This window comes from Podarcis filfolensis (genome assembly GCF_964270895.1).
Source record: "Podarcis filfolensis genome assembly, chromosome: 6".
Taxonomy (NCBI): Eukaryota; Metazoa; Chordata; class Lepidosauria; order Squamata; family Lacertidae; genus Podarcis; species Podarcis filfolensis.
The window spans coordinates 8,015,525-8,042,743 of NC_139609.1; the positions used below are offsets into that span (position 1 = coordinate 8,015,525).

At 46.9% G+C, this 27,219-nt stretch overlaps 1 protein-coding gene across 1 annotated transcript; it reads right to left on the reverse strand.

Moving 5' to 3' along the window:
- Positions 1-995: 995 nt before the first annotated feature.
- On the reverse strand, positions 996-27,219 carry NTMT2 (N-terminal Xaa-Pro-Lys N-methyltransferase 2). The gene is made up of 4 exons (XM_083621660.1): positions 26,965-27,219; positions 17,837-18,012; positions 6,280-6,529; positions 996-3,498 (listed from the first exon to the last, which is right to left on the reverse strand). The coding sequence occupies exons 1-4, from the start codon at positions 27,116-27,118 to the stop codon at positions 3,209-3,211; spliced, it is 870 nt and encodes a 289-aa protein (XP_083477786.1). The 5' UTR covers positions 27,119-27,219; the 3' UTR covers positions 996-3,208.

Sequence of the window (27,219 nt, forward strand, 5' to 3'; positions counted from 1 at the left end):
CTGCTGGTTCCCTCACTGTGAGAAGCAAAGTTACAGGGGACCAAGCAGAGGGCCTTCTCGGTAGTGACGCCCTCCCTGTGGAACACACACCCTTCAGATGTCAAGGAAATAAACAACTGACTGACTTTTAGAAGACTTCTGAAGGCAGTCCTGTATTGGAAAGTTTTTAATGTTTGACCTTTTACTATGTTTTTATATGTGCTGTAAGCTGCCCAGATGGACGTGGTATTATTATTATGTTGTTGTTGTTACCATTAGACAGTTCTCCTGTACAAAGCCTACGGAAATGAAAAGAGCAAGAGATTAATATAAAATAGGCTTATTTCGGAGAATTTGTAAATAGATTGTGCCCTGTGCATGCTATTTAGTATGCAAGGTTTTTAATAGCTGAGGTGCCAAAATTTTGTCAGCAAAACATAAGATGTAAGAATTTGTTTATTAATTTTTCTGACAATAACACAACAGGCCCCTGTTGGAATTCTCCCTTCCCCTCTGACCTGACATTTCACATGTCATGAGGATTTCTCATGACACCTCCAAAATGCCATGTTTTGCTGGAGGGATTCAGATGCATACTTTAGATTTCCACATTTGAGGTGGGTTAAAGAAGCTGTGGTCTAAACCACAGAGCCTAGGACTTGCCGATCAGAAGGTCGGTGGTTCGAATCCCCGTGACAGGGTGAGCTCCCGTTGCTCGGTCCCTGCTCCTGCCAACCTAGCAGTTCGTAAGCACGTCAAAATTGCAAGTAGATAAATATGTACCACTCCGGCGGGAAGGTAAACAGCGTTTCCGTGCGCTGCTCTGGTTCACCAGAAGCGGCTTAGTCATGCTGGCCACATGACCTGGAAGCTGTACGCCGGCTCCCTCGGCCAATAAAGCGAGATGAGCACCACAACCCCAGAGTCGGCCACAACTGGACTTAACTGTCAGGGGTCCTTTACCTTTACCTTTTTAAAGCACTCTAGCACAATAAATAAACATAGGAAACATTTTTTCTTTTTTCTTTTTGTAGTGATGGGGAAATGAAAAGTTTGGGATGGAGGAATGGATGAACGATTAACAGGAAGACATAAACACCCTCAAAAAAAGCTGGATGAATGCTCAATAAATCAGTTACTGACAAACTAGAGCTACTTTCATTGCTGTACTAAAGATGCGGGCAAAAGATCTCTACTCTTATTCTGCCAATAGCCATACATTTTGCTGTATGATCTTAGCGAGTTACTATATCTTGGGTTCAACCCACCTCATGGGACTGTTGTGACAATAAAAGGGAGTGAACTACCCCAGGGGCTTTGGAGAAATAATGTGATTACATGGAATAATGAAATAATTTTTAGCTTTAAAAGTGGCTCCAGCCTAAAGTTACCAGATTTTTTTTCAGTGAATCCGGGGACACTTTTCAACTTCAGTTGAAGGGGATGGATTTTGTCAGGGGACTGATTTGTAAATCCGGGGACGTCTGGTAACCTGACTCCAACCACCTGCTTCCATTTATACAAAACTAGAGAAAGATGGGGAAGTTTAGCCTCCCTGGCTACCACAGACTCATTGGGGAGGAATGGTGTGGTATAAATTCAATGAATAAATAAAAATAAATAAACATACTCTTAATGCCTAGACTCCTACAAGTGCTTGGGTACACCTATACTACCATAGTTTGGCTAAGGCATGCAACCAAAACAGAATATTTTAATTGTCATCGTCAAAGAAATAACTAAATTCCTCAACTATTGTCAGATAACCTTGTAGTCATTTGACTGAATCTTCCTGAATATGTAGCATCTGGACCATTGTATCAAAGCCAGAGGGAGCTAATCTAAAACATTTTCATTCCACGTATTCTGCTTCTATTTCTTCTGTGGGTTGTTTAAAGTTTAAAGCTAAATGCACATAAAATGCTGTGTTTGAATACATTACTATGGCAAAAGCTTCAGAGAACACCGGTATTTTACCGTTTCAATGAGCTAAAAACCAACTGAGGACTTATTGCCGGAAACAGGAGCTTACAGGAAACTGAAACTTGAGAAGTCTCTGTGTGTTCTTGTTGGGGGTGGCTAGCAGCAGCAGCCATGGTGGAACAACTGCACATCTATGAACAAGCTTAGGATCTCTCTCCAGGACCAGAGAGAGGAAAGTTTACTGAACTACTTAAAGGCCTCCACCGCTTGTTTGCAACCTGTTACTTTGCTATTTTGTAACATTCATCTTATTGTAAGTAGTATTTAAGACTGTTCTGCAGTAAAGCTTTGGAGCTCATTTTGTGGCGGAGAGAATTTGACTGAGGTGATAAGAAACTACGAACTCCCAGTTGCATGCATCCAGGTTTTCAAGCGAGAATTGCCACTGCCATCTGAGTTACTCATGCCCCCCGAATCTCAAACTTTGTGGAAACACCACAGAATGAATACCTTGAATACTATTCTAGATAATGCCCAACGGAAAGGAGCAAGGAACAACCATAAGTTAGGAACAGAGCAGCATGTGAAGAACAAAACAAACCAACAAAAATAGCTGTACATTTTTTCTTGCAGGGAAAAAAAGCAGTTAAAAGGGGGCAGTTTAGAGCTGAAAACAACCAAAGGGGAACAGATTAAGTAACTTATTAAGTAACCTTTCCTTCTTCTGCTCAGACGTGAAGACTACCCAAGCTGATTGAGATTAAAACCCAAACAAAAACCCCAAAGGAAGTCATCACAAAGCTCCATGTAACTCTGCCTTGCCCCTTCTAGCCATAATGAGATATTTCAGGAAACATGATCTGTATACTTCCAATCACAATCACATGTACACACCAGCAGCTTAAAACTCAGCGAGATTGTTTCCCCTGCCATGCTTCAAGTCACTTTTCCGTGTTGCTGTACACACCTGAGTGGGGTGTTGGCAATGCTGTTTAGAAAGAGAAGGGTTAACGTGATAAGAGTTGATTCCAAGAGAAGAGAGGCAAACGACAGAAAAGGAAATGGCTAGAGTAGATGCTATTCCAGCCATTATCAGACTGCATAGGACAGCTGTTTGATGGGTCCTCTACACTCATTGCGTTAGAAAGAATGACAACCATTCTTCTGAGCTCCGAAAACCATGGAAACTGCAGAGGAAAAACATGGGAGTGCCGCTGCTGTTTTACAACGAGAAATCCAGCCTGGAAACACTACTTCAATTCCCCCCACTTTGATGCCCTGAATTCCAGCCCTATGTCAATGGCCCTTACAACATCCCATTTCTCATAGGGATAGGATTCTTCTGCATGGCTATCATCCAGACTGGTACACACTGCTCAGGAAAGCCTTCTTGCTTTTCCTGTCTCACGATGGTGAGGCCGCTCTTTTCAATAAGACTACTGAGGATGTTCAGATCTCGGATGACACTGCTGTCCAACGGATCGAGGACACAGCCCTCCCGTGCCACGTTGTCCTTCAGAATAATAATGCCGTTCTCCTTCAAACCATCCTGGCAGCGAATGAAAAACCCCAGTAAATCCTTATCTGTCAGGTTTCCTGCAGGAGGTCAAAAGAGAAGAGGGCTATACTTTTCGTCGGAACGGTGGCTTCAGCCTTGCAACAGTATGAAGTTCTTTAAGGTGTAGATGCAATATTTACTATTTCAAATTTTGTGCAATATTGCCACAAGAGACAGAATAGGAGCAAAGTAATTATTTTTGGGGGGAGGGAGCGTTGCCTTACATCTCTGATTTCTGAATTTTTAAAAAAAAAAAATGAGAGCAGGGTGCAAGCTAGTTATCAGAGGAGTAGATTGCACAAACCCTTGCTTAGCACCATTCAGGAATGTCTAACAAATAACTATACTTAATATTCTGCAAACTCCACAACGGCTTCACTGTGGCACATTTTGGTTAGGGACGCATGGACATGTAAATTCTGGTCCACCCCAGATCTCAGATGAAATGAGACTAAGAAATTATGAGGTGATTCAAGGTTTGCAACCATTCTGTCGTCGCTATCGTCCCCATTTTTCATTTAAAAACTTCTAAAATAGGATATCCAGTGACCCACATTCTAAGCAGCTGGTTTGCAGGGCTCCTTGCCACTACGTATTTTGAACACTCAGAGAGCAAGTCCCCTTTGGAAGAATGGGTCTTGATGGCATTCTGTTGCTCTCCAGAGGAATTGGACAGAAAAAGCAAGGCTATCCTCATGCAAAAGACTGCTTTGCAGTTCAAGGATGCATTCCAAGGAGACAAATACATTGGAGGTGGGTCCAGAAAAGGGTTGTCAAGGGGTGTGGCCCAGCTAGAGAAACGTGGAGGGCAGTATTGGACCACATCCCTGTGCTGTAAGCACTGACTACCCAGGGAGTTTTGTTAGGAAAATGGGAAGGTGCCTTATACCAAGTGTACTGAGTTGGATCTTCTAGATATAAACTCTTGTTCAGTAGGCCTTGGTTCTGTAGCTGCAGCCTGTGATGCAGTGTGTGGCCATGGTCTGTACAAGGTATGAGGAAAGATGGAGACAGGTAGCCAGAGGACATTTGGTCCACTGACGCCTAGGGCTTATTCACACCTAAGTTTGCACCACCGCTTGCCCAGTAAAACCTGCCCTTCCTCTCTTTTAAATCTGAACCAGTGAATAATAGTAATAGTAATAGTAATAATAATAATAATAATAATAATAATAATAATAATAATAATAATTTAGTATTTGTACCCTACCCATCTGGCTGGGTTTCCCCAGCCACTCTGGGCGGCTTCCAACAAAGATTAAAAATACATTAGAATGTCACACATTAAAAACTTCCCTGATGTCTTCAGATGTCTTCTAAATGTTAGGTAGTTGTTTATCTCTTTGACATCTGATGGAAGGGCATTCCACAGGGCAGGCGCCACTACCGAGAAGGCCCACCGCCTGTGTCCCTGTAGCTTTGCTTCTTGCAATGAGGGAACCGCCAGAAGGCCCTTGGTGCTGGACCTCAGCGTCCGGGCAGAATGATGGGGGTGGAGATGCTCCTTCAGGTATACTGGGCCAAGGCTGTTTAGGGCTTTAAAGGTCAACACCAACAGTTTGAATTGTGCTCGGAAACGTACTGGGAGCCAATGTAGGTCATTCAAGACTGGTGTTATGTGGTCTCGAGGGCGTGAAGTGAAGGCGGTGAAGGTCTTGTGTGAGTGCCTGGAGGCGGTTGGAGGAAGGATGGCAGCTAACAGATTGAGGTTGAATCTTGACAAGACAGAAGTACTGTTCTTGGGGAACAGGGGGCAGGTGGGTGTGGGGGACTCCCTGGTCCTGAATAGGGCAACTGTACCCCTGAAGGAGTAGGTGCACAGCCTGGGAGTCATTTTGGACTCACAGCTGTCCATGGAGGTGCAGGTCAATTCTGTGTCCTGGGCAGCTATCTACCAGCTCCATCTGGTACACCGGTTGAGACCCTATCTGCCTGCAGACTGTCTCGCCGGAGTGGTGCATGGCCTAGTTATCTCCTGCTTGGACTACTGCAATGCGCTCTACGTGGGGCTACCTTTGAAGGTGACTTGGAAACTACAACTAATCCAAAATGTGGCAGCTAGACTGGTGACTGGGGGCGGCTGCCGAGACCATATAACACCGGTCTTGAAAGACCTATATTGGCTCCCAGTACATTTCCGAGCACAATTCAAAGTGTTGGTGCTGATCTTTAAAGCCCTAAACAGCCTCGGCTCAGGGTACCTGAAGGAGCGCCTCCACCCCCATCGTTCTGCCTGGACACTGATGTCCAGCTCCGAGGGCCTTCTGGTGGTTCCCTCACTGCGAGGAGCGAAGTTACAAGGAACCAGGCACAGGGCCTTCTCGGTAGTGGCACCCGCCCTGTGGAATGCCCTCCCATCAGATGTCAAAGAAATAAACAACTATATGACATTTAGAAGACATCTGAAGGCAGCCCTGTTTAGGAACGTTTTTAATGACGATGTTTTAATGTATTTTTAATCTTTTGTTGTAAGCCATCCAGAGTAGGGTAGAAATAAATTATTATTATCATTATTATTATTATTAGTAGTAGTAGTAGTAGTAGTGCTGAATCAGAACAAATGGTGGTGGGTTGCCATTTGTTTCAATACAGCACTAAAGAGCATGTTTTCAGGGGGAAAGCAGAGACAAAAGTGCTCCTACCCATGCTTAGAAAGCATATGAGACAAGCAGAAAACCACTTTGACCCATGCTTTTTAGGTACAAGAAGAGCAGAAGCATGGACAGCCCCTCGCTGCTGCATATCCTGTGTCACTCGCCCTCCCCATAGCTTCTCTTGCTCACTTGTTTTTACATGGGGGACCAAATGGCAGAACTGACCTGAAACCCACTGGATCCAGATGACGTCGTATTTTCTAGGCGTTGGCGTGAATTCCTGGAGGCTGCAGCAATAGTACATGTCGACTTTTTCTCCCTGACCCTGCAGGTAGTTCTGAGCTTCTGTCAGAAAAACATCCATCATGTCCACCAGCTCCACGTGCTTGAATAAGGGAAGAAGGACATGTTTGCTCACCCTCCCTATTCCTGAGCCGCAGTCAAGAGCGAAGTCGGTGCCCGCTTTGCCAGGCCCCTGTGGAGAGCATGAAAAACAGCGCTTGAGTGCTCTGGCCTCTCACATTCATTACCTCAGTAGACCTTATGGAAATCTTGCAAGGCCAGTCTTGTCCTTCTGTTATTGTTGAAAGATGCAAGGAAGAGAAGAAGAAGAAGAGAAGAAGAGTTTGGATTTGATATCCCGCTTTATCACTACCCTAAGGAGTCTCAAAGCGGCTAACAATCTCCTTTCCCTTCCTCCCCCACAACAAACACTCTGTGAGGTGAGTGAGGCTGAGAGACTTCAGAGAAGTGTGACTGGCCCAAGGTCACCCAGCAGCTGCATGTGGAGGAGCGGGGAATCGAACCCGGTTCACCAGATTACGAGTCCACCGCTCTTAACCACTACACCACACAGTGGATTGCCCAAAGCATTCACACCAGATACAAAACCCTTTCCTTCTTTAAAAAAATAAACAAATAAATTGCTTTTGCATTTTCTATTTTACAAACAATAACCAAAAAGCAAAAGACAAAAAGAAACAGAATACAAACAACGTATCCCAGGGGTCAGCAAACTTTTTCAGCAGTCTTTTTCCACTGTCCCTCAGACCTTGTGGAGGGCCGGACTATATTTTGATTTTTTTAAAAAAAATGAATGAATTCCTATGCCCCACAAATAACCCAGAGATGCATTTTAAATAAAAGGACACGTTCTACTCATGTAAAAACACACTGATTCCTGGACTGTCCACGGGCCGGATTTAGAAGGCGATTGGGCCGGATCCGGCCCCTGGGGCCTTAGGTTGCCTACCCATGACGAATCCCCTCCCCGCACTTTTATGGATCCTTATGTTATTATTTTCCCTCTGCTTCTTCTCAAAAATTCCAATTATTATAAAGCTTTAATCAATCCGTTATTCAGTTTTTTTACTACAAGGTTTCTGCCAATCCCACTAATGTGTGTAATTGTTTGCAATCATTTTTCAAATACATTATATACATTCCCCATGCCTTATTCAAGGGGGCAGAAACCCTTTCCGCCCTCTATACCTGCCCCCCCATTGACCCTTTGGGGATATATAGAATAACAACAGATTCACATGGAAATTGCTTCCCTGTTGCTCCACGATACCCCAGGAGCAATGAAGTTAAAGTCCCCTCCAAACCATTGGCGCCACATACATAGGAGCTATCGTAGGGCAGAGTTTGGCTCTAAATAGTCTCCCTCTAACATTACTAATAGTTGTAAATCATGTCAGGTGCCCATATGCCATTTCTACTTGGGCTGTGCTTCAGTGATTAATTCAGCAGATTATTAAGGTCAAACCAGGGGCAAACAGACAGTGTCATAGCTATAAATATCCCTGGTTGCAAAGAGTAATTGTAGAATGAGCTCAGTGGGCATTCTGCCCCTTCCCACTTTGCGCTGCCGATGGTGCTGCCCTCAACATAAGCAGACAACACAATTTAATTTACTTTTTTTAGAAGGAGAAGAAGAGTCCTTTGTTCTCGCACAGATGTCATGGGAGCAGATGTCAAATCCCCAGGCAGGTATTAAAAAAGGTAAAGGACCCCTGACCGTTAAGTCCAGTTGCAGATGACTCTGGGGTTGTGGCGCTCATCTTGCTTTACAGGCCGAGGGAGCTGGCGTTTGTCCGCAGACAGTTTTTCCGGGTCATGTGTCCAGCATGACTAAGCCGCTTCTGGCGAAACCATAGCAGCGCACGGAAACGCTGTTTACCTTCCCGCCGGAGCGGTACCTATTTATCTACTTGCAATTTTTTCGCATGATTTTGAACTTCTAGCTATACCAGGTGGTTTTCATGCCAGAGGCAACAATTGTTGAAATGACCGGCTGTATTGAATGTCTACTATCACCTTTAGGACAATATCCCATTTTAGAAGTACACAAAGTCTCTAACTCAGGAGTGGCTAACCTGTTAAATCTAAGAGCTGCACACCAGCCGAAAGTGGGTGTACGCACTTTGCATGCACACACTTATGGAGAATACACACAGATGCCACCTTCTCAGTTGTTCTGTGCTGCAAGCACAGCAGCGGGGATCATTCGGTGTGAATTCTACCAAATTCAAGTTGTTGTAGTACAATAAAACACCATATGAACAAATGGAAAGAAATTTTTAAAAACCAGTCAAAACTCACAGGGCATCTATCACATGACAATGGCTACAGCTACAAAGACCCTCGGCAATTTTTGAGGAGTCTATGTGGCGAGAGGGAGGCATTTTTTTAAACTCTGATTTTGCCTATTCCCACATGGTTCCACACTTCCAATTATATTCACAATGCAGAGCATTTTGTATAAAACATCCTATGATGAATTTCAGAGACACAAGAAATTTCAGGTGTTATGAATGCAACTGAATAGGCATGCAAATCCATCTGAATAACAGAGCACGTGGAGTCATTTTAATTTACACTTAAGCACACTCACTGAATAGACAGTGTTGGGAATGGGAGTTCAGCTTTCACTTACATTTTTTCATTTTTTCATTTACATTTATGATAAGCAGTATAGAGTTGAGACTCTGGGAAACTGGGAAGGGATTTAAGGCAGGGCAGAAGCACCAGTTGCCGTTGTTGTTTTAAATTCATAGAATCATAGATCTGTAGCCACCTATTTCAGCCATGAAATCTTCACCAGAAGTTTGCACTTCCTTGGTCCCCATTCATTTAGGGTAGCTCTCAGTCATATTCTCCTTGAACCTTATGCCAAGCTCCAAAAATACACACAACACCAATGCCAATAATGAATTAAGACTTAACTCATTCCTGGTGCTTATGGTTCATGTTACTGTGTGAGAGACCATCCATAGATTTCACCCATGCTTTATGCCACAGGTTTCAAAGAGAAACTGCTGGCAGTTTTGGAGACAGAACTTTATTAAAAATTAGAGCTAAACTCACATACAAACCTGGCATGTAGGTTGTACACAGGAAAGGAAGGGCAGTCTGAACTGAGCACCCTCCCTTCTCTAACAGAGAATCGTGGTAATTATATTTCGTATTTATATGTTGTTGTTGTTTAGTCGTTTAGTCGTGCCCGACTCTTCGTGACCCCATGGACCAGAGCACGCCAGGCACTCCTGTCTTCCACTGCCTCCCACAGTTTAGTCAATCTTATGCTGGTAGCTTCGAGAACACTATCCAACCATCTCGTCCTCTGTCGTCCCCTTCTCCTTGTGCCCTCCATCTTTCCCAACATCAGGGTCTTTTCCAGGGAGTCTTCTCTTCTCATGAGGTGGCCAAAGTATTGGAGTCTCAGCTTCAGGATCTGTCCCTCCAGTGAGCACTCAGGGCTGATTTCCTTAAGAATTGATAGGTTTGATCCTCTTGCAGTCCATGGGACTCTCAAGCATCTCCTCCAGCACCATAATTCAAAAGCATCAATTCTTCAGCTATCAGTCTTCTTTATGGTCCAGCTCTCACTTCCATACATCACTACTGGGAAAACCATAGCTTTAACTATACGGACCTTTGTTGTCACATTCTAATTCACAAAGTTCTTCAAGTATGTTATCTTTTTGTAAACATCGCTGCAGTGTAGGTGAGGAATGGAGGAGAAATTTGATTTAGTTCTCATTTAAAGGCAAATCTACCTAATTTGCCCTTTCTGAAACAACGAGTGGGCCAAAACACAACCGTCCTTCAATATTTGCACTTCTCTGAATCTTTGTAGTGCAGTTCTCTGGCCAAGCAATGTGTAAAACAAAAAATGCACACGCTAGGGCAAAGTGTGTTAGTTAAAATAACATACAAGCATGCATATTAAGGCAAATTGCTTTGTGAAAATGTATATATAGACAAAATTGCACACAAATGTGTATATTGGATAAATCTGCACAAAATTGCTAATGAATTCTCCCCATCCCCACCCCATAAACTGATGTGGGAATGTGGAGAACTGAACTGAAGACCGAAAAACGAGAAACTCAGAGAAACAGAAATTGGCCAACACATACATCCATCCCTAAAGGTAGGTGTGAATTATTATACCTATCTCACAGATTGGGGAGTTGAAGCCGAGTGTATGGCTTGCTTAAGGTCACATAGCAAATTCCTGGCAGCAGAATGATTACCGGTAATAAGAACCATTGGCTTCCTGGCTCGGTCACTTGGTCCCTATGCTAGCTCTTACTGTGATGGCCTGGGATTCGGACTCAGAGGCTGAACCTGAGGAATCCCAGCCTGCACAGGAGTCCCTGCCTCCAGAACCAGCTGAGCTGGGGCTGGGGCCTGAGCCTGAAGGGTTCTCACCTGTGCTGGATCCTCAGGTGCAGGCACCAGCTGAGTCTGCTCTGGCCCCTGAGGTGATGGAGGACCCATTGCCTGCAGCTGCTTCACTCTCAGCCCCGTCAGGGGAGGCTGAGGTGGCCTCTGCGTCCGGTAACCCTCCAGCCTCTCCTGAACTGCAGAGGCTCAGGGCAGAGAGGTGGAGGGAACTAAGTTCCCACAGGAGGAGTGCTCGCCTCCAGGCCAGGAGAGGCAAGTCACCAGAGGCTGCCCTATGCCTCGGGGCAGATAAAAGCCAGCCAGCCCCAGTCCCAAGTTGCGGGAGCAACTTTGTTGGTTTTCAGTTCCTGCCTGAACCCTGTCCTCCTATCCTGCCGGAGCTCCTGACCTCACCCGACTACCTGCCCTGCATCCAGCTTCAACTTTTACGGACTGCCTCCATACCGCACCTTTGACCTCGGACTGGACACGGACCTCGCCTCTCGGTTAGCCCACGGGACCAGCACACTTACCTTGAGCATGAACTGGAGTCTATGTGTAAGAAGACTGCACTCATGAAAGCCATCCATATTTTATGGCTCTGCTGCATGTGCAGCCTTATGCGCTGGTGCCAGATGTGACTTGGCTCTAAGGAATCACGAAATGACAACACAGCATGAGAACGAAATCTAAATACGTAATGAGTAGCTCTTTGGAATTTCGGGTTGATTAAATTCATAACTTTTTGCTGTACAAGTGTTATGTACTGAGTTGAATAGGATCCAAACTGCAGCAGTCTGATTGGTCCTAGAACAATAGGATCCAAAAGGCAGCAGTCTGATTGGTCCTAGAACAATAGGATTCAGAATGCAGCAGTCTGGTTGGTCCTAGAACAATGCAGCAGTATGATTGGTTGGCAGGAACCACCCAATCATGCTCTAGATAGAAGTGAATCCACAACCTGATTGGCTTACAGTAGAATTCCGGAATTAGCCAATCATGTGCAGCCCATTGTGTAAATAATGTATATAAAGCAGATACTTTGAGGGGACTTTCATTCATTCCTCCTCACCACTATGAGCTGAATAAAGAGCATGAAATCACTTTGCGACTCTGAGTATATTTCACTGGCGACGAAGGTGGGATCCCGCTGAGCTGACTGCCACACACAGCACCGCAGCACCGCCACCTGCCGCACCGCTGCCTCGCACCGTGTATCCAGGCTTCAGCTCCGGGACACAAGGAACTCAGAATGGCAACCGACAGCAGCTTCTCGCCATTCAACCCAGCATCTGGAGACTGGGAAGCGTATGCCTCCCGTTTCACCTTCCTCCTAGAAGCCAAAGGGGTCACCGATGAAGAAGACGCCAAGAAGAGGGCGATATTCTTCAGCGTCTGCGGAGAGGAGACGTTTGAAATCGCCCGGGCTCTCCTTGCACCCGAAGACGTCGCTACTGTTCCATACAAAACAATAATGGAACAGCTGAAGGGGCACTTTTCGCCACAGCCCTCTGTGGTGGCTCGTCGAAATGCCTTCTATGCAAAGCGGCAAGCCCCTGGGGAAACCATAACTGGGTTTGTGACCTCTCTCCGCCAAGCTGCCCGGTTCTGCAACTTCTCAGAGCTGGAGAACATGCTTCGTGACCGCCTCGTCGGTGGCCTGAAGGATGAGAAGCTGCAACGACGCCTCTACGCTAAGAAGGACCTAACGTTCCAGGTCGCTCTGGAGGAGGCCCTGGCAACGGAAGCTGCCGAGAGGTCGACGCAAGAGGCACGGCCGAGCCAGCCGTCCCAACCGAGGGTCCACCACGAAGACCTCACCGACGACTCAGGATCCAACAGGGAGGAGGTGCACCAAGTACAGCAGCGCACTCAAGCAGCCCACATACCACAGCTGCCTCGACGAGGAGGAGGGAACTGCGCAAGCTGCGGGGAAAGTCACGAGAGGAGGACCTGCCGTTTCCGCAACGCAGAGTGCAGGCAGTGCAGAAAATTGGGACACATCGCCCGGGTGTGTCGAGCTCGGCCCACCCGACGCCAGGCATCAGATGACCAATCCAAGAGCCCCAGGTCCCGGGGCCCAACACACCAAGGCAACTCGACGGAGCTCACGGACTTCCAGGTATACCAGTTGCCCCACCCCAACGTAGAGAAAATTTATGTAGAGGTACAGATAGAGGGGGCCCCATGCCGCATGGAGCTTGACACGGGTTCAACTCTATCCATAATCTCGGCAAGGACCTTAAGGAAACTGTGTCCTACTGGGGGTCCCAAACTCAGGCCGGCCCCATTCACCCTCCGGGACTTCCAGAAACGTAAGGTCCCCACAATGGGGGTGGGGACCTTCAGGGTGCAATACCGAGGGCGGACACGGCAACTGGACTTGCTTGTGGTCAAGGGCCCCTACATTAGCTTACTGGGATTGGCATGGTTTGGACCACTGGGGCTAGCCGTCACCGGGGTGAACCACACAAGCTTACAAGTGGACGTGGATGCCATATGCAAGGAATTTCCGGGGGTTTTCGATGGGAAATTGGGACAGTATACGGGCCCCCCCATTGCTCTACAGCTTGACCCCACAGTACGACCAGTCAGGCTCAAGGCCCGCCGGGTCCCGTTCGCTCTGAAACCCCGTATAGACGAGGAATTGGACCGACTCGTGGAGCAAGGAGTGCTGGAGCCGGTGCCTAATGCCCCCTGGGAAACCCCAATCGTCACACCCGTCAAGCCTAATGGTTCAGTCCGCATCTGCGCAGACTACAAATGTACCATAAACAAGGCCCTCACGGCCCATGCATACCCAGTGCCAGTGGTCAGCCATGTCCTTGCCACCCTGGCTGGGTCGAAAATTTTTGGCAAGCTGGACTTGGCCCAAGCATATCAACAGCTGCCAGTAGATGAGGCCACAGCAGAGGCACAGACGATTGTGACGCACAGAGGAGCGTTCAGGGTAAAGCGGCTGCAATTCGGTGTCAGCGTGGCACCAGGCATATTCCAGAATCTAATGGACTCTCTCCTTAAAGGGATTCCTGGTGTCACCCCCTTCTTCGATGATGTGTTGATTGCCGGGCCCACACCAGAGGAGTTTGAGGACCGCCTCCGCACCGTTCTGCACCGTTTCCAGACGGCGGGTCTCAAGGTGAAGCGGGAAAAATGTCTACTAGGAGTGCCTCAGGTGGACTTTCTGGGATTTATGGTGGACGCAGAAGGGGTCCACCCGACTGGGGACAAGGTACGGGCCATTTGTGATGCCCCAGCGCCCAAGAACAAGACTGAACTTCAGGCCTTCTTGGGACTATTGAACTTTTACCATTCCTTCCTTCCCCACAAGGCGGCGGTAGCGGAGCCCCTACACAGACTCCTGGACAAGCGGGCCCCTTGGGTGTGGGGCCAGCGCCAGGAGGCCGCATTCCAGGCAGTCAAGGACTTGCTGGTCTCAAACTCGGTCTTGGCACACTTCGACGAGAGGCTGCCAGTGGTGCTAGCATGCGACGCCTCGCCCTATGGCATTGGCGCTGTCCTGGGACACCAACTCCCGGATGGAAGAGAGGTACCGGTGGCATACTTTTCCCAGACACTCAACGCAACCGAGCGGAACTACTCGCAAATCGACAAGGAGGGTCTGGCAATAGTGAAGGGAGTAAAAAAATTCCATGATTTCTTGTACGGGCGGCCCTTCACCGTGGTGACTGACCACAAGCCGTTGCTTGGCTTGTTTGCCCCCGAAAAGCAGACCCCCCAAGTGCTGTCTCCTCGCGTCCTCAGGTGGTCAATTTTCCTTGCCAGCTACCAGTATGCACTGATTCACCGCCCTGGGAAGGCGATGGGCCATGCAGATGCCCTCAGCAGGCTACCACTACCGGAAACAGGCCCTGACCCAGCACCTGCACAAGAGGTTATGAGCCTGGAGCTGCTTCCTGACCGCCCCATTCAGGCACAAGAAGTTGCACACCATTCCAAGAAAGATAGGGTCATCTCCCGGGTCCTGGACTGGGTGTGGAGGGGATGGCCCAGCAGCAGCCCCGGGCCAGAATTCGCCGGCTACACAACCCGCAAACATGAACTGTCGGCCCACAAGGGGTGCCTGTTATGGGGAAGCAGGGTCATTGTTCCCCAGCCCCTCCGCAAAAGGGTCCTCACAGCCCTACACGAGACACACCCAGGGGTAGTAAGAATGAAGGCCCTTGCCAGGAGTTATGTGTGGTGGCCGGGGATCGACGGAGAGATAGAGGCCTGGGTCAAACACTGCCAGGCCTGCCAAGAATCCCGCCCAGATCCCCCAAGGGCCCCAGTCCAGTCCTGGGAGTCCGCCCGAGCACCATGGTCACGCCTGCATGTGGACTTCGCTGGCCCCTTTCAGGGGAAAACATTCTTCATAGTGGTGGACTCCTACACCAAATGGCTGGAAGTCGCACTGGTACCATCCACTTCTACGTCCGCAGCCATCCGGGTACTACGCAGGCTGTTTGCAACCCACGGGCTCCCTGACACTCTCGTCTCAGACAACGGGACTGCATTTACGTCAGGAGAATTCCAAACCTTCACAGCGCAGAACGCCATCCGCCACATCCGTTCGGCGCCATTCCACCCTGCCACCAATGGCCAAGCAGAACGCATGGTGCGGACCACCAAGGACACCCTTCGCCGCATGACGCAAGGGGATTGGGAGTACCGCCTTGCCACATTCCTTCTAGCACAGCACAGCACCCCCAGCTCAACGACTGGCCGGAGCCCCGCTGAACTACTAATGGGTCGGCGCCTTGCAATCAGATTGGACCGCCTTCACCCCGATAGAGCTCAGGATGAGGTAGTGGTGGGGGAAGGCAGGAACCCCCGGACCTTCGAGGCCCAGGACCCAGTGTACGCAAAGAATTTTGGGGCAGGCCCTGCATGGATACCCGCCACAGTCACCAGGGTCACTGGCCCCGTGTCGTACGAGGTGCTAACAGATGGGGGGCAATGCTGGCGCCGCCACTGCGACCAGATACGGCGACGATTCCCGGGAGAAAACCAGGAGGAGGAGGACAGGTCAGGGAACAGTGGGGCAGTGAGGCCCACAGAGCAGCAGGGGCAAGCAGGAGAGGCAGAATCAGTAAATACAGAGGGGACCCGTGAGGCCGAAAGGACACCGGAACCAGAACCACGACTGAGCGAGCCGGTTGCGCCAGACCATACAGCCCCATCACAGCCAGCATCCTTGGAACACGAGCCAGAACCTGAACCCCAGACCAGGGAACACCCCAGGCCGCAACGCACACGTAGGCCGCCGGCGTACCTCGAGGACTATGAATGCGACCTCCCGGGCAGGACTGGAACTTAGAGGGGAGGGGTGTTATGTACTGAGTTGAATAGGATCCAAACTGCAGCAGTCTGATTGGTCCTAGAACAATAGGATCCAAAAGGCAGCAGTCTGATTGGTCCTAGAACAATAGGATTCAGAATGCAGCAGTCTGGTTGGTCCTAGAACAATGCAGCAGTATGATTGGTTGGCAGGAACCACCCAATCATGCTCTAGATAGAAGTGAATCCACAACCTGATTGGCTTACAGTAGAATTCCGGAATTAGCCAATCATGTGCAGCCCATTGTGTAAATAATGTATATAAAGCAGATACTTTGAGGGGACTTTCATTCATTCCTCCTCACCACTATGAGCTGAATAAAGAGCATGAAATCACTTTGCGACTCTGAGTATATTTCAACAAGCAACCATATAAATGTGACTGCTTTCAAGTCACTGAACAAACAGCTTGATCGTTGCTAAAAGTCGCAGTGAACACGGTGACTGAGTGAAAGGATTAAGTACCACTTGAGAGCTGTTTAAGATAATCAAACAGCCCTGAAGTGGAATTTATTATACTTAATCCTTGTTCTGGCTCCCGCGCCACTGAAGAGTTACAAACCTCTACAACTAAATTATTATTTTTCCCAGATATTTCTGATTGATATTGTAGATTAGGACCTTTTGACATCTTCTCAGAAAAGTTTTGTTACTTTCAAGCAACTAACTTTTTTTTATTGATACATGCCACTCCTGTCTCTGAGCAGTGTGGGATTTCAGGGGTTCCAGACATGTAGGCAGGGTTTGTTTTTCCCTTTGGGAGTAAATCACAGCAGAGACTGTGGTGTGTGGCCCTCCAAATATTGCTGAGCATATTATGCATTCCTGGCTAAGGCTAATGCAAGTTGAGAGTCCATCAACATTGAGGAGGGCACATTTCCATGCTGCTCTGTCAGACAACTGGAGGATTTTGATACTGTCATCTGTATGCATGGTTTTCAGCTGTCATTTTAAAAATCGCCTTTATATTTAACATGGATTGATTTCTATTCTGCAGTGTATTTCTAATTGGTTTTAAATTTGGTTTGCTTAAATGTCTTTTATTGGTTTCGTACATTGCTTTGGGGGCTAATTTTTTGCAGAAAGGCAATTGAGAACTGTAATAAAATACATAAATAAATCAACTGGTTGTCTGAGATACATCTTTCCAGTCTGTTTAACTTTTCCTTAAATGAGTCCCAGGCTTAGTGGTGTGTTCTTTTCCAAAAGTTATTTTTCCTTCCTATAGGTCTATTCCTTCTTTTAAAATTAACCAAATGCTGACAGTCAGGCATCTCAGGGCAGCCGAATTATATTATTGCATTGCCACACCTGGTGGAAGGCATGAGAAACGCACTGAAGGAACATAAAACTGCTACATAGGAAAACGTGCGGCCAGTTCAAGTCTCTGAGATAAAGAGTTGCAGATTGTCATGGCTGACCGGAACAAATGTACAAAAGCCACCACTGCTTTCTTGCAAGGAGTCATTGAAATATCTTGTCCCTGGAAAAATGTGATTTCCTGTCCTTACCCTCAGCAAATATGTATATAGCCAGTTAAGACTGACTTCTTCTCACTAGGGCTGACTGGATTTGAGCAACTCACTTCCAAATGCAAGTTTCAAATTTGTGGGCTATTTTCCCTCAAAGACGTTTACACACACACACCCCTCAAAAACACAAGAGGAATGTGGTCTCCATATTTCTCTTGCACAAAATGGAGGCATCATCATAAAACCAAAGGGGTTTATAACAAGAGATGTGAACTTCAAAGACAGACACAACTCACCCCTACAAAATTCTTAAGAAATTCCCTGGAGGACTCAATATCTGTGTTGGACAACTCGATGAAATCCCCCATCATGCCTTCTTCCGACGCCGGCACCTCTTTGTAGAAATGTTTGGCTCTGGCGTAGAACTGCATCTCACCGTTGATGACTTCGCTTGTCAGAGCGTAAAGTTTGACTGCAAAGAGACAAAAGCAATAACTGCGTGTGGACTGTCCCAGTTGTATAAACTGATTTTTAAATACATATATATATAATTACTTCTTGTTAGAAGGCAGCAGATCCGGCCCAACCATTAACCTCAATGAGTAAATTGCCTCAAGAGGCAGGTTGCAGAGAGCTGGGGCCAGGGGGAGGCAGATCTGGAAAGGATAGACAGGGGCGACCTTGCGTGCCTTTGCCACTTTTCTGGCGGCTGTGGTTGCAGAACCAAAAGGATCTTGCAGGGCTCCAGGTCTGGGTTAGTTCAGGTGAGGAGAGGCACTCCTTGAGGTATTGGTGTCATACCCTCCAACATTTCTCCGATGAAAATAGAGATTAACAGCTAAATAATGTTCAAATGTGGGCAAACAAGGAGTCTCAGTGCATAAAGAAGGCTCCTTGATGCAGAAGCTCCCTTTTCATTCAGCTCCCTTTTCATCATGCTTGCCCTGTACAAATAACATATGCAGAAACTGCAGCTGCCCTTTTCTGTTTTGTAATTCATTCTACATTGCCTGCACGTACAATTGCATTATCTTCTGGATTTTCTCCTGCATTAACAAAAGTTGCCGTGATACATATTGTTGGAAGTGCAATAGCAGTTGTTTTTTATTGTTGTTGTTATGTTATGTTGTTATGTTATATTATATGGGTTAATTTCATTGTTGGTGAGTCAGCTAACCAAGAGGAAAGGGTAGATGTGTTGTTCGGTAGAGTGGCAGAGTGGTCTGATCTTCACTGCGGTAGCATGTACCCTGATTGGCTATGTAGTTTTGAGGGAATTTCCCCTCTGTGTTTTGGCTGTATGTCTCCCTGCTTTGTACAAGGTCTAAAGTAAGAAAGAGAAAGCCTCTCTGTTCCTTTCTCCTCAAATTGCATTCTTTTGTGTTCAGTTTCCTCAGTAAAGTGTTATCAGGATTCCTTTTCTCTCTGGCCTCCCTCTGCATCAGTCAAGTGATTTTGCTAACACATACATTGTGAGAAAGCCAACTGCACTCTTAATTGGTCATTTATAGTTTTATTTTCTTTAACGTTTGCTACTGACAGCAAATCCAGAAGTGTGGGACTGCGCAGTTTAACAATGACGACGTCCCTTGCAAGCATCAAGAAAACGTAATGGGAATACTTCACAGCAAGGCAGACTGTGAGAATAGGGCTCTTAAGTTTCATCTAAACAACATGCCTGGGCTGTTGCTCCTTCCAACAAAAGCAACAGTTCCCAGCCCTCCTTGTCATCACCTGCTTAAGACAACTGCTGAGCGGATACTATTAAACCTTTAATCCATTACACATTTATGTTATGCCTGAGAGATGTATGCTGCAAGTGAGTGCTGAACTCAGCACAGGTCAGACCTGGGATGGTTTTTACACCCCCTGGTGATTTATTTTTGCATCCTCTGCCTCAAACAATTTTGCAAATGGAAACAAACAATGGAGGATGATTCCCTTGGTTGTGGTGACTGGGCTGTAACGGTTGGTGTGCAATTCTGGGAGCTTCTCTTTCTGTCTCCTGACACATATATAGTCATATATAGCAGAAAGGAAATAGCATCTGATATATTTTATCTGTATCTTGAGTACCATTCCAGTGGAGTAAGGTGTGGTAGCCTGCAGCACAGCTGTAAAACCCTCAAAGGCACGAGAGAGAAAGTTGTGGAAGTGGTATGATAGAGACACAATTGCAGCTCATTTATATTCTGCCACCTTTGCCTCCACTCGAACAGGGTTCATGGGTTTGTAAGCACTACCAAAAAACGCTGCGAAACTTGTTTACAGAAATTGACAGTGGGATAGGTGCGCGATGGACAGCAATCACTCTGCCGTGCCACTTTGCAGATGTAGATAGAGCATTGTAAAAGCAGTTGTGTCAGATTTTTGCCCATGGCATAGACCATGGGTAGGCAAACTAAGGACCGGGTGCCAGATCCGGCCCATCACTGTCTAAATCCGGCCCGCGGACGGTCCAGGAATCAGCGTGTTTTTACATGAGTAGAATGTGTCCTTTTATTTAAAATGCATCTCTGGGTTATTTGTGGGGCATAGGAATTCTTTCATTTCCCCAAAAAAATATAGTCTGGCCCACCACATCGTCTGAGGAAAGGTGGACCAGCCCACGGCTGAAAAAGGTTGCTGACCCCTGGCATAGACCATGGGTAGGCAAACTAAGGCCCGGGGGCCGGATCTGGCCCATCGCCTTCTAAATCCGGCCTGCGGACGGTCCAGGAATCAGCGTGTTTTTACATGAGTAGAATGTGCTCTTTTATTTAAAATCTCTGGGTTATTTGTGGGGTATAGGAATTTGTTCATTCCCCCCCCCAATAAAAAGTCCGGCCCCCCACAAGGTCTGAGGGACAGTGCACCGGCCCCCTGCTGAAAAAGTTTGCTGACCCCTGGCATAGACGTAGCATCTCAACTTATGTTATACATGAACATACCATGATAATCAGTTACTGGACCAGGGAGCTGCTTCTGATACCCAGATGCAGTGTCAAGTCTAGACATGCCCCACATTCCCTTACAGGCTGCTCATCTTATAAGGGACGCGGGTGGCGCTGTGGTCTAAACCACTGAGCCTCTTGGGCTTGCTGATCAGGAGGTTAGCAGTTCGAATCCCCGCAACGTGGTGAGCTCCCGTTGCTCTGCCCTTGCTCCTGCCAACCTAGCAGTTCGAAAGCATGCCAGTGCAAGTAGATAAATAGGTACCACTGTGGCGGGGATGTAAACAGTGTTTCCATGCATTCTGGTTTCCATCACGGTGTTCCGTTGCACCAGAAGTGGTTCAGTCATGTTGTCCACATGATCCGGAAAGCTGTGTGTGGACAAACACTGGCTCCCTCGGTCTGAAAGTGAGATGAGCACCGCAACCCCATAGTCGCCTTTGACTGGACTTAACCGTCCTTTATGTTTTACCATCTTATAAAAGCATTTTAAAAGCAACACATGCTCATTTATTTTGTAAACATATGTTTATCTTTCAAACAAAAAATGAACTTTTTTTTTTTAAGGCTGCAAAACTACCCTGGAAGCTGGCGATATCGTAAGCCTCAGCCAATACTAGGATGCCCACGACATGCAGATTTCTGCTGACATGAAAAAGGAGTCATGCTGTAAACCTGCAGAAAACCCACTCCCCCCCCCCCAACTGCTTCAAAGCTCATCCCAGAACAAAAGAAAGAAGTAAGTGGGTTTGGAGGACAGTGACAAGGCTGTCCACCGTTCACGAAGTGACATGTCTGCCTTTAAATTGAGACAACTACCCCTAGTCTCCATCGCAGCTGAATACAAATCTGGTGTTCTGTTGTTTAGTCGTATCTGACTCTTTGTGCCCCATGGACCAGAGCACGTCAGGCACTCCTGTCTTCCACTGCCTCCCGCAGTTTGGTCAAACTCATGCTGGTAGCTTCAAGAACACTGTCCAACCATCTCGTCCTCTGTCGTCCCCTTCTCCTTGTGCCCTCCATCTTTCCCAACATCAGGGTCTTTTCCAGGGAGTCTTCTCTTCTCATGAGGTGGCCAAAGTATTGTAGCCTCAGCTTCAGGATCTGTCCTTCCAGTGAGCACTCAGGGCTGATTTCCTTAAGAATGGATATGTTTGATCTTCTTGCAGTCCATGGGACTCTCAAGAGTCTCCTCCAGCTCCATAATTCAAAATGTTCTAGTTATTGTTAAAAATTGTCTGGAGCCAAGTGAGGATTCCCAGGTAAGATCCTCCCTCTATTGTGTGGGCAGGTAGTCCCTCCCCTACCTGGCCTGGTCTCCTTGGCAACGCTTCCCCCAGGCGGGATTGGACAACTGACTGAGGTAGGCAGAGACCTCCAGGTATCCCACCTGGGGGAAGGTGAAGCCAAGCCTGTGTTGATGGAGCCTTTCCAGATCCAGGGGCTGCACGCGTCCACGCAAAGGGCGCCCCCCGTTTTATGCGGGGAGCGGTCATTGTTAAAAATTGTTTGGTATACAAAGTTTCTCCTTTGCTTGCTTCATGATCGCTGCATGAATGACAGTTCTGTGCTGACTGTGCTTCAGATATTTAAGAGGTATGTGACAGTTATTGCAACCAAGCGTCTGGGTGTTTAGCTTCACAAGATCTTGCACCACAGGGGTTCGCTCTGCAAATGTGTTAAGCATTTTTACTAGACAATGCATCTAGTCCTTCTCCCTGATGTAAGGAAAAGGAACTTTAATGCTGTTTGCAGAGCCAGGTACAGGATGTAGTAGGTGTCAGGGCTGGTCGTTGTCCTCTTCAGATCACCACACAAACACTTCTTGTTCTTTTATAAAACTTTTTATTGTGTATTAACAAAACAATCTTATAAATGGTTCTTAAATATTATTCCTCAGAGTCACTTTTTTCAGATACCTTCTGAGCTCTGCTTCTCCATGACCAGCCACTCTCAAAATGTTTTTCCCTTTGTTTTCCCCTCTTTTTTCTAACCTCCTGGCTATAGCTAGCTTGTATCTCCCTTCCTCCGAATCTGAGCTAGAACTTAACCCTTGCCTTTCCTGGGAACAGCCGGTCACTCCCTGTTGTTCCTCCTCTTCTCTTCTATTAGATTCACTGCTCCCCTCACCCCCTTGGGGAATGCTTTCTCCCTCTGAGAAACTGGAAACTTCTAACTCTTCCCTGACAGTAGGTACCACTAGAACAGTGGTGTGCGTCCATGCAAACTAGGGGTCCCGAATGGGATATATTAATAAATAATAATAATATTTTTTTATTTATACCCCGCCCTTCCCGGTTCAGGAAACCAGGCTCAGGGCGGCTAACAACAAATTTAAAACACTTAATTGATGCAACAAAAAACTGCATAAAATACAGTATAAAACATGAATAACAATAAATTCAGAATTCAAAAATCAATTTAGGGGGAAAATCCATCCAATAAATGTTAGATTATCACCAGGGCTAGCTGGCTAAATTAGTCCTATTTGGGCCAGCGAGGAGACCAGGAAAGAATTAGCTGTGGGATCCCAGAGCGGGTAATCTTCATAAAAAGGGGAGGGGGAAGGAAGGAAGGGGAATAAAAGATCAGGCTAAGTTCAAATGGAAAGCCAGGTAGGATAGCTCTTTATTACAGGCCCTGCAGAAGGAAGTTAAATCCTGCAGGGCCCTGGTCTCATGGGACAGAGCATTCCACCAGGTCGGAGCCATCACTGAGAAGGCCCTGGCCCTGGTGGAGGGTAATCTGGCTTCCTTAGGGCCCGGGACCTCTAAACTATGATTATTCCTTAAGGTCCTCTGCGGGGCATACCAGGAGAGGCGGTCCTGTAAATACGAGGGCCCTAAGCCACAAAGGGCCTTAAAGGTCAAAACCAGCACCTTAAACCTGCTGTCTTGTGTCTTGACTGCAGACCCTACGGGACCCCAGTCAATGTTGCTATATGCAGCAGCAACAAATGCATCCAGACAGTAGTCCAGATCAAGGGAAGTCATTGTACCTCTCTATTCTGCCTTGGTCAGACCACACTTGGGAGTCCTGTGTCCAATTTTGGCCCCACATTTTAAGAAGGGTGTGGACGAGCTGGAATGTGTACAGAGGAGGAGGACCAAGATGATCAAGGGTCTGGAAACCAAGCCTGATGAGGAATGGTTGAGGGACCTGGGTATGTTTATCCTGGAAAAGAGACTGAGAGGAGATCTGATAGCCATGTATCTCAAGGGTTGTCACAGGGAAGATGGAGCAAGCTTGTTTTCTCCTGCTATGGAGGGTAGGACACAAGCCAATAGCTTCAAATTGCAAGAAAGGACTAAACATCAGGAAAAAAACTTTCTGACAGTAGGAACTGTTTGACAGTGGGACAGAATCCTTCGGAAGGCTGTGGACTTGAAGGTTTTTAAGCAGAAGTTGGAAGGCCATCTCATACCCTCCAACATTTCTCCGATGAAAATAGGGACATCCCATTCCACGATAATTTTACTATTTATACCCCACACATCTCACTGGGTTGGCCGAGCCACTCGGACAGCTTCCAACATATATAAAACATAATAAAACATTAAGCTTTTTTTTTTAAAAAAAAATCCTTCCCTATACAGGATTGCCTTCAGACAGCTCAGGGGTTAGATAACTCCATAGCCTCCAACATTCTGTCCATGAAAATAAGGACATCCTAAGGAAAAGTGGGACACTATGGGATCAATCAGAAACCGGGATGGCTTCTCTAAATCAGGGATGTCCCTGGAAAATAGGGACACTTGGAGAGTCTGTCATCTGTCATGTTTGCTTTAGTTGAGACTCCTGTATCGAATAGATGACCTTTGGGGTCCCTTCCAACTCTACAGTTCTATGATTCTATATGTATCAGCATTAGCCGTGGACTTTCAAAAATGCTGGGGACACATGGGAACTGACAATGGCTGGATCTGGACACATCCAAGAAGCATTTCAATTAAATGCATTTTAAACTTTGTATGAGAAATCGGGCAGGCAAAAATGGAACTCCACAGCGCCATCTGGGGTCACAGTGTTAGAATGCATAAACAACGCATAGAAAGTGCTTTTTTCTTTGCCAGTGTAGCTGAGTCCAGTATCACCTCTTAGCTTCTCCCACTGCTCAAAGGTTGCTAGGTTCTTAGCAGGGGCAATCATGATAAGGCCCACTATCTGACTCTTGATTCAGGACCCTAAACTCTGCTCTTATACTAAATTTCCTTTTTTCTGTGTACAGTCATACCTCTGGTTACGTCCGCTTCATGTTACGTTCTTTCAGGTCCCGCGGCGACCCGGAAGTACCGGAAAGGGTTACTTCCAGGTTTCACCGCTTGTGCATGCGCAGATGCACAAAATGACGTCACATGCATGCACAGAAGCAGCGAATCGTGACCTGCGCATGCGCAGGTGCGCCACTGCGGGTTGCGCTCTTTTCATGTTGCGAACGGGCCTCCGGAACGGATCCCATTCGCAACCAGAGATACCACTGTATATTGTAGTGTTTTACTGTTGCTATGGCCATCGGATGAGACGAATAAAGTTTTGTCTTAGTCTTAGTCTTCTCCCACTGCTGCTGGTCTTGCACATTCCCTTTGCTCTAGTAGCAGTTTACCCTGTGTACATTAGCAGATCTTAAAAGCGAGCAGCATACAATTGAATTTCAAACGCAAGACACAGCATAGAATCATAGAATCAAAGAATCATAGAGTTGGAAGAGACCACAAGGGCCATCGAGTCCAACCCCCTGCCAAGCAGGAAACACCATCAGAGCACTCCTGACATATGGTTGTCAAGCCTCTGCTTAAAGACCTCCAAAGAAGGAGACTCCACCACACTCCTTGGCAGCAAATTCCACTGTCGAACAGCTCTTACTGTCAGGAAGTTCTTCCTAATGTTTAGGTGGAATCTTCTTTCTTGTAGTTTGGATCCATTGCTCCGTGTCCGCTTCTCTGGAGCAGCAGAAAACAACCTTTCTCCCTCCTCTATGTGCCATCCTTTTATATATTTGAACATGGCTATCATGTCACCCCTTAACCTCCTCTTCTCCAGGCTAAACATGCCCAGCTCCCTTAGCCGTTCCTCATAAGGCATCGTTTCCAGGCCTTTGACCATTTTGGTTGCCCTCCTCTGGACATGTTCCAGTTTGTCAGTGTCCTTCTTGAACTGTGGTGCCCAGAACTGGACACAGTACTCCAGGTGAGGTCTGACCAGAGCAGAATACAGTGGCACTATTACTTCGCTTGATCTAGATGCTATACTCCTATTTATGCAGCCCAGAATTGTTTATTTATGCAGCAGAATCATAGAATTGTTGAGTGGGAAGAGACCCTGACGACTGCTCTCTGCAAATTCTAATTTCTTCCTGGCGTTACTCACTGACCTGGTCCATATGACACACTAAGGCAAATCATGGTTTAGCATGAATATGTGGGCAAGGAGGTCCCCAGGGAGGAAACAGAGGCTTTGCTTCTCCTGATGCTGCGCTGTTGCCAGCTAAGTCATGGTTTGGCATAGTGTTTTATCCAAACCTGGGCCTGTGGTCTGTCTTGCATGAGACAAGCCATGAGCTGTAACCAAAGTTTGTTCTGTTTGTCTGAAGGAGGCAAACTACAAGCCCAGATTCAGATGACATTTGACGCCAAACCATGGCTTAGCTCATAGCACCATAAGGGCTGGAGCAGCTCAGCAACTGAAATCTCCTCTCTGGGGACCTGCAGGCTTGTGGTATATTCGCTCTAAGCCAAGAGTTTGACTTAGGGCTCGCATACACGTCCCATGCACAGAAAACATGGGTCTGAGCGATTTTCTGCTTGCCCCGTGCTTTCTAGACTTGTTTCCGATTAGTTTTTCCTTTGCTGCTTTCCCATGGAAAAAAAGGTTTTTTTAGTGCTAAATCAGAACGTAGGCCATCTGCGGAAAACCCAGTTGCTGTTTGTTCTGATTCAGTGCTTAACTGCTGGCTTTCCTGGGGGAAAATAACAAGGCAAACAAAAACATGGACGGGCCCTTAGTGTTATGTGTGCACCAAGCCACTGACTCATAGTACTAGCTAAAGCAGACTGTACCCATACCTTTCTAACACAACCTGCAACTATAGGGGCATGCAAGAGACAGAAGCAGGCAGGCAGGCAGGCAGGGGAAAGGGAACCTGGTCAAACCTTGGTGATGGATTCTGGGGGTAGTCCAATATCAATTTTTAATCTTCAACCAGACCATTAACAACTGGTCAGTGGCACTGATTAATGGAGCTCACAGATACTTCCTTCAGCAATAATTAAACATTTGGAGATGTACTGCCAAGATTTATTTTGCTAGTTGACTACCATCCGTATCACATTTAAAGATGACTGCAAATCAGTATTTCAAGAGCAAATGAATTGATTAATTTCACATCTCTGAAAAATTTTCAACCAGAGGTCCAAAACCCTGCTCTTCTTTTCAGAAGCCAAGCATACCCTGGCAAGCCACTCAACACTGCTGCTGCTTTTCAGCTTACTCACCCAGAGGCAGCCGCTCCAGAAGGTAGAGGTAACTCTGGAAAAAATCGTTCCGAATTGCCTTGTGGAGGATGAAGGACATGCTGTGTCGACAGAGTTCCTCATCTGTCTTGTGCCAGCGTGATTTAAAGGCTAAATGGGCCCCCATATACTCCATGCTATTCCTGATTTTCTGGAGGAAGTTGCCTGGGTGCCAAGTGGGACCTCTCTGCTCTCTCAGAGGGCTCCGGTGGTGTCATTTAAACCACGTCCATCTCT